The sequence below is a fragment of the Cuculus canorus genome, chromosome 19, assembly GCF_017976375.1.
Source record: "Cuculus canorus isolate bCucCan1 chromosome 19, bCucCan1.pri, whole genome shotgun sequence".
Taxonomy (NCBI): Eukaryota; Metazoa; Chordata; class Aves; order Cuculiformes; family Cuculidae; genus Cuculus; species Cuculus canorus.
In genome coordinates this window covers 6,204,253-6,223,560 of record NC_071419.1, presented here as the reverse complement: position 1 = coordinate 6,223,560, position 19,308 = coordinate 6,204,253, and the positions used below count along the sequence as shown (strand labels likewise).

General features: G+C 46.9%; 1 protein-coding gene across 3 annotated transcripts; it reads left to right on the top strand.

Moving 5' to 3' along the window:
* The first annotated feature begins 2,833 nt into the window (after positions 1–2,833).
* Positions 2,834–19,234, top strand: DOLPP1 (dolichyldiphosphatase 1). Of its 3 annotated transcripts, none has more exons than XM_054084507.1 (8): positions 2,834–2,960; positions 10,152–10,252; positions 11,811–11,895; positions 12,152–12,251; positions 13,068–13,166; positions 14,459–14,587; positions 15,428–15,517; positions 16,394–19,231. In XM_054084507.1, the coding sequence occupies exons 1-8, from the start codon at positions 2,885–2,887 to the stop codon at positions 16,428–16,430; spliced, it is 717 nt and encodes a 238-aa protein (XP_053940482.1). In that variant the 5' UTR covers positions 2,834–2,884; the 3' UTR covers positions 16,431–19,231. The 3 variants fall into 3 exon arrangements, 2 of the variants coding, with proteins under 2 accessions (XP_053940482.1, XP_053940483.1); XM_054084508.1 differs by lacking the exon at positions 2,834–2,960 and adding an exon at positions 6,693–10,042 and having other exon boundaries at positions 16,394–19,234; XR_008453023.1 differs by lacking the exons at positions 15,428–15,517; positions 16,394–19,231 and having other exon boundaries at positions 13,068–13,518; positions 14,459–14,585.
* The last annotated feature ends 74 nt before the right edge of the window (positions 19,235–19,308 follow it).

Genomic DNA, 19,308 nt, shown 5'->3' with positions numbered 1-19,308 from the left:
GTATTTGCCATCTACAGCCTTTTCTGTGTAACACTGCTCATTTATCTCACTTTTAAAGTGCTGTGCTGTTTATGTTCTGCTTTTTCACTCCGCTCCCCTGGTAAGTAGTATTCTCTAGTATCACACATGGGAACATTCATTTTGGTTTGGTCTCCAAAGCAGATGTTTTCAGTGGCCAAAGGGAGATTGGGGGAAGAAAAAAATAAGGTATTGCTTGGACCAGGCGTTGCGTGGTCTTTGTGGTACCTTTTAAAGGATGTGTTGAGTATCAGCAGAGATATTCCTGAGATTCTGGAAGGACTTTATTTCATGCTTTGCTGTGTTCCCACAGGAGCTGCTGGTCTTTTATGGAGCTATGGAGATGTGGCTGTTAAAACCTATCTTCTTTCTAGTGGTATTTAAAGAAAAAAAAAAAGGCATTTTCAATTTTCAGCAGAGTTTTGGCCCTGTCACTTAATCACTCAATTGCAGAGGCAGGTAGAGGTGTTAGTCCAGAGAAATAACCCCATTATGCAGTAATATCATTTATAAAGCGAAAGATTCCCCTTTTTAAAATTGCAGCACAGCATTCACAGCCAATTGAGGAATGTGATCGTCTTGCTTCACTCTGCACTGGTGCAGCCCCTCTTCAAGTACTGGGTGCAGTTTTGGGCACCACAGTATGAGAAGAATATGAAACTGCTGGAGAGCGTCCAGAGTAGGACACAAAGCTGGTGAAGGGTTTAGAGGAGAAGCCGTATGCGGAGTGGCTAAAGTCACTTGTTCTGTTCAGCCTGGAGAAGAAAAGACAGAAGGGAGACCTCATCGCAGTTTACTGCTTCTTCGCAAGGGGAGGAAGAGGAGCAGGTGCTTATCTCTTCTCTCTAGCAGCCAATGATAGGACACAAGGGAATGGCAGGAAGATGTGCCAGGGGAGGGTTTAGGTTGGATATTGGAAAAGGTTCTTCATGCAGAGGGTGGTGGAGCCCTGGAGCAGCTCCCCAGGAAAGCAGTCATGGCACTAAGCCTGACAATATTCCAGAAGCATTTGGACAACACCCTCAGACACACGGTGTGAATGTTGGGGCTGCAGTTGGACCTGATGATCTTTGTAGGTCCCTTTCCACTCAGGACATAGAATAGTAGAATGGTTTGGTTTAGAAGGGACCGTGAAGGTCATCTAGTCCAATACCCCTGCAGTGAGCAGGGTCACTTCCAACTGGATCAGGTTACGCAAAGCCCCATACAACGCGGCCTCGAATGTTTCCAGGGATAGGGCATCCATCACCTCTCTGAGCAACCTGGGCTAGTACCTCACCACTGTGTGTGAAAAATTTCTTCTTAATATCCAATCTAAAGTTCTCTTTTAGTTTAAAACCATCACCCCTTGTCGTGTTGCTACAGACCCTACTAAAAAGTTTTTCCTTATCTTTCTTATCAGCTCCCTTTAAGTATTGAAAGGCTGCAAAAAGGTTTTCTCGGAGCCTTCTCTTCTACAGGCTGAAGAACCCCAACTCTCTCAGCCTGTCTTCATATGGTAGGTGCTCCAGCCCTCAGATCATCTCCGTGGCTTCCTCTGGACTTGCTCCAACGATCCATGTCCTTCCTGAGTTGAGAACTTCAGAGCTGAATGCAGGTCTTCGGGTGGGGTCTCACCAAAGAGAGGGGCAGAGCATTCTATGACTCTATGATCTTCTCACCCTTGAAAAGGTGATGGGAGAGAAGGGTCGGGTTTTATTCACCAGCAGGGCAGCCCCTCATCACAGTAATGAAAGCAGTAAATCACTCCTGCTACCCTGTAACAGTCATCTGCAATGAGTTTCTGCAGTAAATATTTCCTCTTTCTTTCCAAATAATACGACTTTAATGCTCTTTTTCTTCCTGCAATGCCAGGGAAAGTGTCACCTTTGAAGAGGCCGTCTGCTGGAATCCCCTCTGTTTGTAGCCTTTCCCCAGCTCAAAGGTAAGGTCAGGCAGAGCTGGAGCCGAACTTCCAAACTAGCAAGAGATTTGACTGTTGTTTGGTTCATAACAACATTAAAACGAGGCCTTGGAAAGTAATAGAATATGCATAAGATTTCAAGGAAAACTTATCCATGTAAGTGGAAAATCCATCCTGTCCCAGCTCTTGTCTCGCTGCACAGGATTGATGGGGATCACTCCCTGTTACCCAGCCCTGATAAAGGGCTTTCGAAAACTCCAAAACCAGCTTTAGCATTTTCAGTATCCCTTGTAGGGATGGGATGAGGGGGGATGGCTTTGGAGAGGAAAGAATGGCTTTAAATCGGAGGGAGAATGGCTTCAGGTGGAATATTAGGAAGAAATCCCTCATCGCTGGGGATCACTCCCTGTTGCCCAGCCCTGATAAAGGATACTCCCTTTCTAAAACTCCAAACCCAGCCTTGGAGAGTCTATTTTGCCAGCGTTTTCAGTATGACTTGTAGTGATGGGGTGAGGGGCGGGATGGCTTTGAATTAGAGGAGGAAGAATGGCTTTAAATTGGAGGGGGAATGGCTTTGGGTTGACTATTAGGAAGAAATTCCTCATCGCTGGGGATCACTCCCCGTTGCCCTGCCCTGATAAAGGATGCTCGCTGTCTAAACGCCCCTCATGGCGCCCCTTTCCCACACCCCGGCCCTCAGAGGGTCCCCCCGCTGCCCCCGCCCCGCCCTTCCCTCAGCGCCGCCCGCGATTGGCCGAGCCGCGCTCGCGCCCTCCTCTCGGGCAGCAGCAGCGGCCTCCGATTGGCTGAGCGGCTCCCGGGCTGCCGTTTTGATTGGGCAACGGCCCGGCAGGCACCTCCTGCCATTGGCTCGCGCCTCCCCTCGCCCCCGCCCATTGGCTGCACCGCCCCTTAAGCGCGTTCCCATTGGCCGCCGCCGCCCGGCCCGGTATCCGGGTAAAGATGGCCGCAGTCGGAGAGTGCTCGCTCCCAGCTCCGTGGCGGCCGGTTTCTCTCACTTACGTCGAATATCCTGCAGGTAAAGCTACGGTTTTATCTCAGCCCGGCTTCCAGGTCGGCCGCTCCGCTCCAGCCTCTCCAACGGCGTCTCTGAAGGCTTGGCGGGCGGCTGCCAAATAGTGAGCCATTGAGCGGCCGCCGCGCGTGCGCGCTGGGAAGGCGCTGGGAGCCCCCCCGCTGCCAGATAGTGAGCGTTGGGGTCCGCATGCGGTTGGAGAGGGAAAAGAGGGTCGCCGGGCTCTGGTCTCCCCCGGGGCCGCCCTTCCTGCCTTCCCCGCCCCACAGCGCTGCCTCGTCTGCCTTGCAGCCCCCCTGCAGCCTTGGCCACGTGTGGCTGCCCTTGGGCATTGGGGCAGCAGGCCCCAGTGCTGCCCCACAGCAGCTGGGCAGGGCCAGGAGTTCCCTCCCTGCTGTGCCCCACATCCCTCAGTGCTGCCCTACAGCAGCGTGGTGGGGCCAGGGGTCCCCTCTGTGCTGTGCCCCACAGTCCTCAGTACTGCCCCATAGCAACATGGTGGTGCCAAGGGTCCCTCCTTTGCTGCACCCTATGACCACTGTGGTGCCAAGGGTCCCTCCCTTGCTGCACCCTGTGACCACTGTGCTGCCCCACAGCAGCATAGTGGAAACAAGGGTTCCCTCCCTGCCGTGCCCCACAGCCCCCAGTGCTGCCCCACAGCTCTTGTGCTGCCCCACAGCAGCATAGTGGGGTCAGGAGTCCCCTCCCTGCCGTGCCCTACCGTCTCTGTGCTGACCCACAGCAGCGTGGTGGGGTCAGGGGTCCCCTCCTTGCTGTGCCCCACAGCCCCTGTGCTGCCCCACAGCAGCGTGGTGGGGTCAGGGGTCCCCTCCCTGCTGTGCCCCACAGCCCCTGTGCTGCCCCACAGCAGCGTGGTGGGGTAAGAGGTCCCCTCTGTGCTGCGCTATCAGGCGCACAGGTGGGAGCAGGACCCTCTTGAGTGAAGAGTCTGGAGAACGAGTCTTTTGAGGAGTGGCTGAGGGAGCTGGGATTGTTTAATCTGGAGGAGGCTGAGAAGAGACCTCACCCTCTCTGCAGCTCGCGGAAAGGAGGGTGTAGTGAGGTGGGTGTTGGTCCCTTCTGCCAAGTAGTAAGTGATGGGATGAGAGGCAACGGTCTCAATTTGGACCAGAGGATATTTGACTGGATATTGGGAAATACTACTTACCTGAAAGGGGTCTCAGGCAGTAGAACTGGTTGCCCGGGGTAGTAGGGGAGTCACTTAGAAGTGTTTAAAAAGATGTGTAGATGTGATTTGGTTTATGGCTGTACTCTATCTTAAAGGTCTTTTCCAGCCTAAGTGGCTGTGTGATCTGGGTCGGTGCTGGAGGTCTGGCTCAGTGTGTCCCAGGGACAGTGAGCCCTGCTGTGCCCTCATGGCACCAGGAGCTGTGCCAGGGCAGCTCAGCCCCAGGGATGGGCTTGGCTTCTATGTTCTTCTGCCATTCCTCTTTTCAAATATATTGGTGTGACAGTCTGAGGGAGATGGGGGAATTAATCTTTCCAATAGTTCCGATATATTCATCTTTTTATCCTGTGTCCTTATCGGAACCTGGCGGTACACAAAGTGTCCTGTGTACTGTTCTTGGGATTGGATTGGGAAATGAAGGTGGTTGGCGTTGCTGCGCAAGGGTTATCTGTCAGACCTTAAAGAATGTGACATAAAATGATTATTTTCCTTTCTGCACTGAGTGTTTTTATACAGGTCATTGAAGGTGGTGGTTGCGTGGAGGGGGGTAAATCACCACTGAGATTCAGGTTATGTATTGAGGGGGTGAACACTGCGTTTGTCTTGGATAAAACATGCAATTACAGAAGGCTATAAAGTGCTGACAAAAGGCTAAAATGTTAAAACAGCTGGAGGTACAAAACTATCTGAATTTATTGTGTACTAGAGAAACGAGTTGCAGGAAGGTGATGAGTCTGTTCCTTTTACCTGGATTTTGGGAAAGTACTCTAACTTTATTAGGAAAGCGGTGTACGGCTGAAGTCCAGATCCATAAAGCCGCTAGATAATGTATATTTATAAAACAGTGATGTTGGCAGTCTGCTCAGCACCATGGAATTAATGCAGCCTTGTGCTGATGGAGAGGAGTCAGAATGAGAAATAGATCCTGCTTTTACCAACATACATTATTAAGCTGTCTTGGTCTGTCCAGTGTTGTGTGGCAAACGTCTTTTGCTCTTGGCTGATCCTGGAGGCTGCCAGCCTGGAGCACAGCGTGCTGAGCCGCTGTGGTAACCGGCTCTTAAAGTCTCACGTCTTTAAAGACTTTCAGTGCAGAGCTGCTGTCATCCCAGCTTTCATCTGCTGAGAGCAATGGTCCCTCTCGCTGTGATCAGGTGAAAAACAGTCACTGCTGATTTCTCTCTGGCAGATGAAGCCCATTACTGAGCTTCTGCTTTTAATCGTGAAGGGGAGAGGTGTCTCCAGAGCAGTGCTTGCCCTCCTTGTCTTTACCTAATGCTCCTTATCAGTAGTGCAAAAAAACTAATGCCCATCCTTACTGCTTGTGTGGCTGCTCTGTTCCCTGGGGCTATATCAGGATATATCATCCTGATACTGCTTTCAGGAATGTTTGGTCCTGGAGCTTTTCCTTTTAGCAGCTGTAGTTTGGTGAGACCAGGGAATGATCTGGCCTGGTGTTGGGTTGCTGGCAGGTACGTGTTTCCAGGAATCAGCTGAAGATTGCATTGGGATTGTTAGACCTTTGGTGCATGTTTAAAAGCTACACTTTGAATATGTCTACTTGCTCTTTGAACCCATTTCTGCTTTGGATCTCTCGGTGTCTTTGGCACCAAGCTTTGTAACTTAATGTGGTGGTTGTTTCTTCTCTGCTTTTAAGTCTACTGCTCAATAATTTCTTCAAATGCTATCTCATATGCAGTGAGAGGTAATAAATGTTTGCTCTCTGTTTTTCCATATCTTTCATGACTTTCTACAGCTGTTGTATCTTCCGTTTTCCTTTTTCAGCTGAAAATTTGAGCTATTTGATATTTTTTGAGCGGCTGCTGTTTCGTTCTTGTTACCTTTGTTCCCTTTCTGTTTGTGTTTTCTGTGTTCGTTATCCCTTTTCAGGGGGTGACACCAGAATCGCATAATAAGTTTTTGCAGTGCTGTAAAAGTGTCTTGTTTTGCTCTTCAAAATGTTGTTCTTGCCTTTTTGATGGCTGCCGAGCATTGGATTCTGCTCTGAAGGTATTGGCTCACACTAAGCCTGAGGGCTTCTTGTTTGATAACAACTAAACTGAATCCCCTCATGTTGTGTGTATAATTAGGGTTGTTTTTTCCCGTATGCATTGCTTCGCATGGGATGACTTTTTGTTGCAGACTTAAAACTCATCTTCAGGGACTTCCTGTCTGCAGGGTGAGTTTCACTGGAGAAACATTGAGTTCCTGGCTTGTTTGGGTTTTTTTATTATTATTTGGAGAAAAGAAAAACAACTTCCTCTCCTCAGTGCAGCTGGGATCCTTACAGCTCTGGGGCCTTCTGGGCCTCCTCGCAATGAGCGAATCCTTTAAGGAGAGAAACTTGGTGTGCGGACACCTTTCTCTGCAGAGTGATAAGGAACCTTCCCATTTTCTCGATTGTGGAGGGTGTTTGCCGCAGTCGGGCAGAGTTGGAGAAGCAGGCGTGCGGAATCAACTCATCGGAGCAAAGGTGCTCATGCTACATGCTTCTGCTCAGCAGATCTCATTGCTGTTTGCTGTCAGCACATGCTGCTTCTCTAGGAATGTTTGTCCTGATAACCTTTGCTGTGATGTCCGTTCAGGACGTTAGCTTACCAGTCAGGGCTTGTTTCGTGGCTGAGTAATAATGTCTGTGGAAAGAAGCAGATACTACTCAGTTCTTTGGCTTCTTTAACACTGGGTTTTATATTTAATCTTCCTGCAGAAGTCTCATGTCTGATGTGTGCCTTTTATGCGGTAATTTAAAGCCTCCTGAAGGTATTTTTACTGTCCCCCAACTCGTGATACCAGGATATGCGCAAACAGAGGAAATGAGGATCCATCGTGAATATTTACTGGTGTGAACGCAAGTGACATACATACGCTGCGTGTTGTCTGTGCAGCTCGCATGCATGCATCTCGTCAGGAGCATCCGACAGCGGCTGTGCCACAAATAGATGCTTCAATAGGAAGCAGTGGTGGTAAAGCTAGATTTTGTGGTAGGATGTGGTTTAGACTGCTGTCAATTCACATTTTTACATTCGATACAGGTTAGGCTTGGATGTTTCCGCTGAAAGAATGCTGGGTAAAATGTTGAATTGGAGCAGAAGTAGATGATGAATGAAGGCTGAAAAAAATAGCGTGCTTCTGAGCGAGCTATTAATAGTGTTTCATCCTATTTATGCCTAAAAATGAGGTGCTTGGGTTCTTTATTTTTGCATCTCAAGCACCAAAAGATGACCAGGGGACACTGGGCTTTAAAAAAGGAAAAGTACAGACAAACAAAACCCTGAAATACATATTACATGGATTTTCCTTTTGCATTTTTCCAAAGGTTCTAGTGGGCTGTCTTCTTACTGGTAGGAGGAATTGCTCTGAAATTCCTGAGCTTAGTAAAATGAAGAAAAATTAATTTAAAAAAACCCAAACCAACGGTGTTGGGAGCATGTTTTAGATCTGACTGGACTGCAAACTGTCAGCTCTCCTGCAATTCCCCTTTCCCTGGAAATAAGTCTCTGAGCGCACTGGAGCATGAGAGTGGATAGAAGTGACACAAGTAATCATGCTCTAAGGCAGCACTGTGCGGTGATGAGTGCTGGCCTTTTTCTTGGAGCTTGCTTTGCCTTCTTCACTGGGGATTTCCCATCCATTTGGAGCTGCTGTAGTTTGTGTAACTCTGCCTTGAATCGCTAAGCTAGCGCGTACTTTTATGATGGCATTAGTGCATTCCTGGTGTAGCTCCCAGGGCAGAGCACAAGCGCTGCCTTCAATCAGTGCCCAGCTATCGATTTGCCTTCTCCTCTAGAAAAAGCGGCTTCGGAATGTGATTCTGTTTGATTGCTGTCAGGCACAGCAATATGAAATATTGTTAATGCTATCTCTGTTCCGTTCTAAATGGGCAGTTGAAATGTTTGTGTTAAGATCACTGGAGTAAAGGACTTGGTAGTCTGCCTGCAGGCAGTGTTCTGGAGTGATGATTTCTGACTTTCCGTCTCAGGCTTGAGTGCGGGTTGTGTGCAGGTGAAGTCTGTGTGTCTTTATTTGTTATAGAACATAATAAAGAAGCTTGCGTTTGATAGAGCTAATGCTATTGAAATTAAAATACTGCTTCCTTAAGTATTCTTCCACCATCTGCGCAAGAAATGGAAACCCCTGAGAAGACGAAGAATCTGGTTTGGTTTTCTACTTGGCAAAATTAGAGCTTTTAGTCTTGAAATGCAGAGCCTTTATGTGCCACGGATGAACAGTGAATGATCTGAAACACGGCGATTCCTCTGTGAGGAGCTGTCTTCCATCGGTGACACTGGAAGCGAAACTATCGGGATGTATTCCTAAGGCTTTCAGGGAGGTGTTGATTGCCTGTTGGCTTGTCTCATGATTCTCCTCATCATTTGAGACCAGATCCTTTACATAGGGAGTCTAATTTGTGTAAAACCACAAGGGGTTTGGTTCTCCATTTCCAGGTAATGGGTACTGTCGCCTGCATCCACTTGGTGTAACCATAACCCATTGTTGTTCTGCTCTGGGGGCATTTGGAATCTGCCTGACGTAAGGCTGAGCTGCCCTGGTGTAAGAAGACTTTCAGATTCAGTGTCTTGTGATGCTTTTCAGGTTAAAACCAAAGTAGAATGTCCCTGCAGTAAAAATCCAGCATCCTTGGAGGTTTCGTCCTCCAATTCTTCCTGGTTTCACTAGTGTTGCAAACTAAAAATCTTCAAAATGATCCTTGCTGATGGTGTTGCTGTTCCCAAATCTAACCTGGTGTCTGGAATTTAGGAGGGATCTGTGCGCTGTACCTGATGTAACCACAACCATGTGCCAATACCATCAGCAGAGTGAACTTTGTAGCAGTGCAATAACCGTTTTTTCCAGTTCCCGTATTCAGTGGTGGAGGTTAAGGTCCAGTTTGCCAAGTGCTGTTTTAAAATGTGAGTGCGTGGGCTGGGGAGACTCAGTCTCTTGCAGTAGAATTGATCTAGGAACGTGTCCAATGCTCAGCCTTGCAGAGGCATCCTGTTTCCTTTTGAGAGGAGAGAGGAAGGATAAATTTATGTGGGGGCTGATCCTGTTGTGCTTGTTGATGGGATGGAGAAGATGTGGTCTCTGAGAACCCAATATAAGAATTATGCTTTCTTTTAAGCTGCTCGCTGGGTTCATACTGCGTTGTTGTAGCGACTGCTGCCTCTCTGGTAGTTTGTTCTCACTCTCCTGATGTGAGTTGCCAATCTTAGAGCAAAATTACTCTGATTTTTTTGTTTCCTTGGAGTTTATGCTGACATTTCTCCAAGGACTTTTGTGTGTGTCCAAGAGAAATGGAGACTGAAAATGCGTAGTTGTTCTGTTTGCCTGTTTCTGTGTCTGTGACAGTTCAGGATGAAGCAGATGGTTTTGAGGTGCCTTGCCTGCCCCCTGTTCTTCCTGGGGCATGAAGCTTGTTGACTATTTGAGACAGAGGCCCAAAGTCACTGGAGCGATACTGGTTTGAAGAGCAGAGCCTCCTTCTTTTATCTCCCTCTGTGTTTAGCTATTTATTTCCTCCCCATTTTGCTAATGCTAGTGTTCGTGCAGACACATAGTGAGACAGATTAGGGAGCTGATCCAGCTGAAAACTAACCCATTTTAGTAAGGGAGTGGGAAAGGATTTGTTTGGGGAGTGTTTGCTGGTAATTGCTGGTGCAGGGAGGTGATATGAATGAGGGGGAGGGAAAGACACTGCCTCTTTTGCAGCAGCCTGTGCTTATGTTGGATTAAAGTGACTCTGGACCCACACCCATGGTCGCTGCTGTAAATTGCCTGGCGGTAATCTCTGCTGAACGATGCCGAGCTCCTCTCTTGTGAACCTGCATGTGGGCACTGCTGCCTCCTTGCCTCGGCTCCTCAGGAGCAGTCGATCTGCAAAGTGAAGCAGGGCTGGGTTTGTTCTTCTGCTCTCAACGATTCAGAGTCCTGACTGACCCACGCTCTGGTGGCAGGTGGTATCTGTGAAGTTCAAGCTGATTTGTTTCTCCTGTTTATTTCCCTAGGTGATTTCTCTGGTCAGCTTTTAGCTTATTTGAGTCTTGGTCCGATATTCATTATTGTTGGCTTTGTAACACTCATCATATTCAAGAGAGAGCTTCACACGGTGAGTCCTTCTCTCCCTTCCCAGCTTCTCCTTATGACAAAAGTCTTTCCCTTTGTCACCTGGTGCTCCTGTTTTCACATTTCTTTTTCCGCCTTCAAAGAGCGGGCTTAGGTGAGGTGATTTTCCTGCCAAGGAGCAGCAGGAGACACTTAACACTTGCACCTTATTTAAAGACTGCTTAGCCTTTGCTGACTTCTCTGTTGCTCTGTGGTGTGTTTTGGGCATTATGTGTCCAAAAACATCAGTGGAGCTGTCTGAGGAACTAAAGAAAGCTGCTGCAGAGTGGGAGCGCTCCCAGGATCCAGTAGGATGGTAGCACTGGTAGGTCCCTGCAAGATGGGCAGTGTGTGCAGAAGGTGGTGTCTGTAACTCAGTGGGATGTAGTGTCACAAGGAAGCAGATCTGTCTATAAGGGCTGATTCCCAGCTGTTTGTTGAATATCAGGGACAGAAGAGACTCTTGCTTCTGTCCAGATGACCAAATGAGACATTTTTTTGTAATACAAAATGCTTTCTGTCTGTTCTGACAGGTAGTTGGGAATCACGGTCACGGATAAATTCCCTTTAGGAGGTGTAAACCATTACTTTTATTTGCACTCAGGAAACAGATAAAATGAGGCCAGTGAAAGGATTTTGGCAGCAGATTTCTAATCAAACATCTTGGAAACAGTGGCTCAAGGGAGCTGGGATTGGATTTTGAGATTACGAAGCTGATGATGGCTTCGCTATCCAAAGGCTTCTTGTTGACCCAAAATAGAGAATAAACCCGAGTAACTATTGCAGAGATTAATAGTTTTTTTTAACACAGGGGTTTGTTAGGTGTCGGTGAGGAGGCAAATGGGTTGATTCCTAGTTCTTTGTGTGGGAAGTCACTCTTGAGCTGGGGAGAGCTGCTAGCAGCCTAACCCACAGCTCAGGATACAGAGTGAAAAATTGCTTCATCATCTGCAATGAGACCAAGCACTAAGGAAGCAGAGTGTCATTGATCATGGCAGCAGGACTAAATTAGGGGAGGTGTGTGTACCATTGAATTGAGGAGTAAAAATAAACTCTACCCATCTGGCTTGGTTCAGAATGTGACTTCATTTTAGACTGAAGACAGCGAATTCAGGATTAAAATGTTCATAGATGGAAAAGCCAGAAAGCCTAAAAAGTCACCTTTTTTAAGCTATTTACCCAAGTAGCGGTGTGTGCGCTCCCCCTGTTGGTTGTCGTGGAAAGACAATCCTGTAAAACCTGTCCTGGTAAAAAATGTCACTTTACATACTTGCTGGTGGAACTCTGCTAACATAACTGCTGTTGAGCATGGTATTTGTCTCTTTCTGTGTTATCATTTGCTGAAAAGCTGCATGTTTGTAATGTGTTGCCAAAGACACAAAATCAGCTGAAATAGAAATGCTTTTCTTCCTCAGGGAGAGAATTTTGAAGCCGTTGGTTTTAACTCTAGTAGTCAAAAAAAGAAAATTAGAAAGAGATGTTTTGGGATTTTGTTAATAGAGGGAGCCTGGTAAGTAGATGAATCTTTTAGCTGGGATGACATGGTTGTCTTGCCTTCACAGATCTCTTTCTTGGGAGGGCTGGCATTCAACGAGGGAGTGAACTGGTTAATAAAAAACGTTATTCGTGAGCCTCGGCCCTGTGAAGGTATGGTATGGCCCATCAGTATCACAGTGTTGGTTGGGTTTTGAGTAGATTGCTCACTGGGGGGGGGTGGTTAGAGGATGTTTCCCCCTTTGCCTCATGTTGGCTTTGGTTGTTTGGGTGTCAGGGGTCTGGCAGAGCCATCTGAGCAGAGACGTGTCCTGTGGACTCATGTGCTCGCGGTCTGGCTTCACATCTAGAGTGTTCTAGCTGCTGCGTACAGAGTAGACCTTGACCATGCTCTTTCTTCTCTTCCCAGAAGCCCATTCAACAGTGACCACAAAGTATGGGATGCCGTCCAGCCACTCCCAATTCATGTGGTTTTTCTCTGTCTATTCCTTTCTGTTCCTTTATTTAAGGTAAAAATTCTATGTCAGTTTTGGTTGTTAATATATTGAAACACCTCAAATGGATGGCTCCCTTGGTGTGTGCAACCTAAGTGGAATAATGGGATTAAACAAGAGGACTGCACACTTTGCTGTGGCTGAGCTGGATGGAGCATGTCTGACTGAAAACCAAAGGGTATGGGTGGGCCTCTGATGCTTATCTGGGTACAAGTCTCCTGACTTGCTTTTCCTAAGCCATGGTGATCCACCAGTGTGAGGAAAAAGGGAGCGGGGATAGGGAGAAGGAAAGAATTGCTGCGTTCTCATTTGTCTACTTGGTTTTGTCAGTGGGGTTGTCTGCAATCCTTTAGGTAATACCTGTTGCCCACTTGCATGACTTTTTAGTTCATATCCCTACCAAGTACTGGTTTTATACGCTGTGCTGTGCTTTCCTGAAGTTCTTGCTGAGGCATGGCTCTGTCTTGTGTCTCCACGTGTGGAGGAAGACAAAACTCACAGTTCCTCTGAGCTTTGTGGACAATGGAGGGACTCTGACGTCTTGGCTCCCTGTTGCATATGCTCAGCATGTGCCTTTTGCATCAGTCGCAGTAATTGTGAGCATTCTGCCTTCCATCACAGCAATCCCTGTTAACGGTTGGAGAAAGAGGTGTGTGGCTTTCTGGCTTCTCTGTAACTACTGCCAGTGGGACCGATTGCTGCTGGGATGGTATTGAGCTGCCTGTGACCCCGCTGAAGTAGAGCTTCCCTCCCGCTGCAGAGATAGTGAGAACAGAGATAAGGACCGCTCCGCTCCCTGCCACCGTGCTAATGGCTCTCCATCTCTTTCAGAATGCACCAAACAAACAATGCGAGGTTTCTGGATTTACTATGGCGACATGTGCTGTCCATCTGCCTCGTCACAGTGGCTTTGCTAGTCTCATATAGTAGGTATGGAGCAACTGTTTGTCTTATGCTCTCATACAGTCCTGTGGCCTTTACCAGCCAGCAGACCTGTCATTCCTTATCCGGCGCTTCTGATCTAATTCTCGACGACTGCGTTGTACAAGTCAGAGCTTTGCAGAAGTCGCTGTGTTGCCATCGGACCCTTCAGATAAGCAAAGGTGGTGCTTCACAGAAGCATTTGTAGAACCCAGGACCAGCTGAGCTTGCACCAGCTCCCCATCGGCTCCATCGCCATGCTCTAGCCTCACTGCCTCGCCCTCCTTCCAGCACTAATCATGGAAGCATTGTCCCATGCCTTGGCACACCAGCATCTGCAGCATGCCGGTTGCTACAGTTGGTCAGTCTGATTGTTTTGCTTGAGCCTTAGTGAATAAAAACGTTTGTAGCTGTTTGACTGGCAGGATTGAGCTGTGTGAAGGTGAATAAAGACAATGTAACTTTGATAATGATCTTTCCCCCGTCTAGTAGATTTTATAAATAAATATATACACATTTATCCATAGAATGAGCTCCAGTGGTTGGAAATCCGACAAATTCAGGCTAGAAGCAAGGCCATGTTTTCCACAGGAAAATGATTGCCTGTTGGCACAGCTGATGGTACACCAGAGCTGGTTTCTCAGTCCTGGTTCTTTTTAAAATGCCAACAGGACAATTTCATAAGGATATATATGGTCTAATTGAAATAAAAATTAATTTGAGGGAGTCCAGTGGCCTGCACTGGGCAGAGAGTTGGATAAGATGGTCTTAATGGCTTTATGATACAGAAGTGAGAAGAATGTTGAATGTGACTCCATAGCTCTTGTGCCTGGTAACTGAACAGACCATTAACACAGCTTTTTGAATGGCTGCTGTCACATTTGAGAGCATAGACAGCATTATGTTAAGATTTTGCTGTTAAAAGCCTTAAGCTCCAACTTTGGTGGCTTGGAGAGGACCTGTCCTCTCACTGGCTTTGGAAAAGTCTCCTGTGAGAACCAACAGTAGTAGTTCCTCAGCTGAGCCCCGGATACATGAAGAAGAATGTGGAGGGCTATTGAGTTAAGCTCAAGGGAAAAGTGCTCTAAGCTGAAGCTGCTGTAGCAGAGAACACATTTTTTCCTCTTCTTTTCTCCACTTTTTTTTTTGCCAGCTTTTTAGTGAAAAAAGTCAGATATCCGCTTTTAACATCTGGAGGAGAACGTGCTCAGAAACTCTGAGGGTCCAGTGAAACATCAGCCCTTGAGTTTTGCCTTCTCTTGTTTTAAAGCCTCTCTGGTGACTCTTCTTTTCCACTGCAGGGTTTATTTGCTTTACCACACCTGGAGCCAAGTCCTATATGGAGGTGTGGCAGGAAGCATTATGGCCATAGCCTGGTTTGCCTTCACACAAGAGATATTAACTCCTCTCTTCCCAAGGATAGCTGCGTGGTAAGTCTTTCTCTTCTGTGGAGGTTTCATTCCTGCAGGTGTGCACTCTGTGGTTTGGTGTTTTGCTCATTAAATGAGTCCCTTGCACTGAGCTGGTCACACAGGTGGAGTGGAATTAATTGGCAAAGGAAAATTTTCATTATCACTTAATGTGAAAATTATACCTTGCATCTGAAATAAAACAAATGTAAAGCTGCTTCAGTCTCTAAAATTTTAGTTGTAGCTGTGCAAGCCCTGACCACCCAACATGGGCTGATGGTTGGACTTCATCTTAGAGGTCTTTCCCAACCTTTAATTCTCTGATTCTGTAAATGAGCTGCTCAGACTCCTATGAACAGCCTAAATTAGGGATGTCAGAACTGAGAATCCCCGTGTTCCGTTCCAGTTTCGCGTCCTGACTGTTGTGTAAGCTGCTTGTACCTCTCTGTTTTCTTGTGCATGCATATATGAAGGATCATAGATCCTTGCCTGATAGGGATGATAGAGAGGGAGGGTTTAAGCAACTGTTAAGTTTGTAAAGCCCTTCTCAAGTTGTGAGGTGTGGCAGAGCGCTGGAGGAGCTTTCAAACAGAACAGACCTTTCTTAATGAATGTCTGGTGACTTGGTGAAATTGCAAAGCCATTTAAATGTAATGTAGTCTGAAATATTGTGTAAGGAAAGAAAAGAAATCTGTGTTTTTAAAAATTTCAATTTAACAAGGAGCTCCTTGCCCAGACTGAAGGGCGGTAGGAGAGTAATGTTAAGTCTGGAGCAGTTTTTGTGCTAGTTTTTCATTTTAATGAGAAAAGTGAAGGAAGTCTTAATTATTTATCCCTTTCCCCTACCTCGTCTGTTCCCAGGCCGATTTCAGAGTTCTTTTTAATCCGAGATACCAGCCTCATCCCTAACATCCTGTGGTTTGAATACACAGTCACGAGAGCAGAGGCGAGGTGAGTGACCCTGGGGTGGAGGAGCTGTGTATGGTTCTACTCTGCAAAAGTAATTATTCATTCATTATCCAATGTCTTGAGAGCTGCTGTGGGTAGAACAGTGCAGAGAAAAGAAACAACAAGTTGTGGGTTAACTACTGTATCTGGTGAGTCTGTTGGGGGGTGTTCGGAGTTAAAGGAGGTTTCATTTAAATTGCTGGTATTCCCGCTCTCCCTGGTCCTTGTTCTTTGGATGCCATTGTTTATAACCTTGCATCCACATGTCAGAGGGCTGGAGAGAGAGCGTTGGGGTTATTCAGCCTGGAGAAGAAATGGCTCCGAGGAGACCTTGTAGCGACCTTCCAGTAGCTGAAGGGGCTACAAGAAAGCTGGGGAGGGGCTGTTCAAAAAGGTCTGTGGTAATAGGACGAGGAGGAATGGGGTATAAACTGGAGAGGGGCAGATTTAAACTAGACGTGAGGAATTTCTTCACTGTGACAGTTGTGAGGCACTGGAACAGTTTGCCCAGGGAAGCTGTGGCTGCCCCACCCCTGGAGGTGTTCGAGGCCAGGTTGGATGGGCCTCGGGCAGCCTCATCCATGCTGCCAACCCCCATGGCAGGGGGGTTGGAACTAGATGATTTTAAACGTCCCTTCCAACTCAAACTGTTCTATGATTCAATTATTCTATGATTCTATGTGAACTTGTGCACAGTTAAGACACAGTGGATGTTCTGGGTCTGAAAAGAGTAAGGACTGATTGATCTCCCTGTAGAGTGGAGGGAGGGGCAGGTTTATTTTGTGTGGAGCTATTAGAGCCTTACTTTAACCCTCCTGTCGTTTCCCCCCGTGGTAGAGTTGGGGTCCCCTCTCACTTTGCCCTCTGTTGCCCTTGCAGAAACAGACAGCGCAAGCTGGGTACGAAGCTCCAGTGACTTGGGCAGCGTGGGGACCAGAGTGCACGTTTTAACGGAGATGGCGAAGAGCAGAGACCTGGGAGCAGCAAGGAGCCTTTTAACAAATGGACCAAAGGAACAGGCAGGGACCATACCCAAAACCTGAAAGCCTTTGCTCTGCTTTAGCAGCTAGCTGGATGCTCCCTGATGCATGTGGGACTGTGCAGGAGTGGAAACTCATTTTCAACACCGATGCACATTGCTGGTTGGAATGTACCCATCATGTCTACGTCAGGGGAGGGGGGAGAAGATGCCTGGTGTCGTGTTTGGGGGAGGGAAAACCAAAAACGAATTCTTTCTGTGACTTTTCTTTTTTTTTTTCAGCATGAAATATACACATTATTTATTTATTTTTTTAAACTGAACTATTGTTTTTGGGGTGGGTGAGGCATCGTGTGTTTTGGTTTTGCTTTTTGTTTGGGTTTCTCTTTTTGGAAGAAGATGACAAAACTAATCTCCACTCGATCATGCATAAATAGGGCTTTTAATTTTTAAGAACTTCTTAGGAGGGAGGGGAACTGGGATGGGGTGACTTAGGTGGAAAGGGGAGGAAAGCTTCCTTGCCTTTCTGCAGCCAGTTTGGGAGATCAAAATCGATTCCAACTGCACTTTGTACAGATAGAAAGAGAGACTAAAGATCTGATTTTTAACACTAGTGATGGTTCTGCAGGGAAGCCTGCACGGATACCAGTAAGGGGGAGTGCGTGTGTGTAAAACAAAGGAAAAACTGAAATATACTGACTATTCTTTTTTCCACTGCTGCTCCTGTTGTGTAATTAGCAAGAGTGTTTTTCTCAGAATCTCTTCTAGGTGGCAAGGCTATCGTGCATATCTCACATTTATTCCATCTCTTCCTTTATACTTTTATTACCTCAGGGTTGCTGTGATCTGTACAGCTGCTGCTGCTGTGCTGAGCGCGCTGCCAATGGCAGCAGAATGCCTGTGGGTTCTAAGCGGTGCTGTGCTCCAGTGAGAGTCAGCCCAAAGCCTTACACAATTCAGTCTTAAGCACTGGAGTTTATTTTTTTTTTTTCCTGTTAAAGGGAGGGATTTTTAAGAAAGAACAAAGTGACAACTGTGAATAACAAGGCGAATGAGCAGGAACTGGCTCAGCTGCTGTCTGAGTCCTGTTAGAATCCAGCTGTGTACTCGAGCACTGAGCTTGTCCCAGCGGAGACTCCCACCAGTTATAGCAGTAGCTTGGTTGGGGTTCTGCAGTGGTAACCTCGAATGCTGAGCTCCTGCAAGCAAGATTTGCTTTCTATCCTCCTTCCATTCCGGTTTTCCGTTTGGCCGGTCAGCTCTCGGGATGCTGCATCTCTGTGGGAGCGTGCCTGCCATCTGTGTGTGCTGGTGACGCCTACGACTTCTGCCATCTATGAGTTAACCTGGCAAGGGCTCTACTGGAAGTGCTTCAGGGCTGTGCATGGACACTTTCTGCCTCTCAAATGTAACTACAGAGGAGTATTTATTCAAAGCACAATTGACTTGAACTTTCACAGATGAAGGACAGCTTCTGAAGGGGCTCAAAGGTCATCGGTGTGCCTTCAATGCAGTCATTTCAGCAGAGGTAAAACGACTGTCACAGCTCGGTCTTGTTGCCTGTTTCACTATCTCCACTTTAATCTCCTGCACTATAAAGCTCGTTGGAGTGAGATGTGTTTTTGTTCATCTCGATTTGGATTGTTTTTATTTTCTTTAAGTTTTCATCTGTGCCTGTTGCCATAGGAGTTTGTGTGTGTGTGTACGGAGCGGGAGCTGCTCTCAGAACTGTTGGCTGAGCAGAGTGTTAACTGCAGAAAGCAGTGATCCTGATCTAGGAGATCAGGAATGAAGGCTGTTTAAATTACTGTGTTTAAGTAGCTATGGGCAGTAAATTAATTGTTTTCAGTTGTTACAGCAAATGCTTTTTTTTAAGAACTGTTTAGTATTTGTATAAGATGAGCGATCCTGGTAACGTCTGAAGGATGTGGGCACTGGATCTGCTCTGGAGGTGCATCAGAATAAAGAGGCATCTCACAGCTTTCGCGAGGAGATTTGGTCAGACTGAGAACAGCCCTGTTAGGACAGGACATCAGATATGGCGGTACTGTATGTTTCGGTTTGTGAGCTGGTACTGATCACTTGTTTCTTGCAAACCTGTTTCTTTTCTCTTTATATCTTTTAAGTTCACTTACAAAGCCAGAGGGGAGATACAAACTCTCTTCCCCAAGGACAAGGCTGAAAGAGTGGGTTGTTTAAGAGTGGCTAGCGCTTCCCTAGCCTCTTTCAAGCTGTTATGACAGACTGCTGGAAAAACGATGTGTGGAAGCACCTTCTGAGAACTAGAGCGCAGGGAAGAGGTTTTACCTCCTCATGGAGAGCAGTGAGGTGTATAAAGCTGTTTGACTTCGTTGCCTTCAACCCCAAGCTTCCTACACTAGTTCTTAGGAGTAAGGGAAAGGAATAAGAGCTCTTGTAAGACATTGTAATAAACTCTCCTCTGTTCTCTGAGTTGTGTGTAATCTACATCTTCTGCCAGCTTCTGCTGTACCTGTCGGGAAACCTCTGCAATAATTGATATGGTAGAAATTCCTTAGCGATCCTGTGGATTACCTTAAGTAAATGGTGCTGTGCAGGAAAAAAGATGTGAGCTCTGCCTTATTCTCCTACACTTGTATGGAGTCTCCTGGCACTAGTTTTCTGAAATGGAATATTTTCTTCGCAGTATGTGGCTTTCTGTTCCTCCCCTGTACTCAAGGGGGCTGGATGGAGATGCTAAGACAATTAAAGGAAGGTGACAGAATGCTGTGGTTCACTGTTCCTGCTGTCCTCACACAAACATCTCCCCGTAAGGGCAGTTACGCAATTTCTGTAG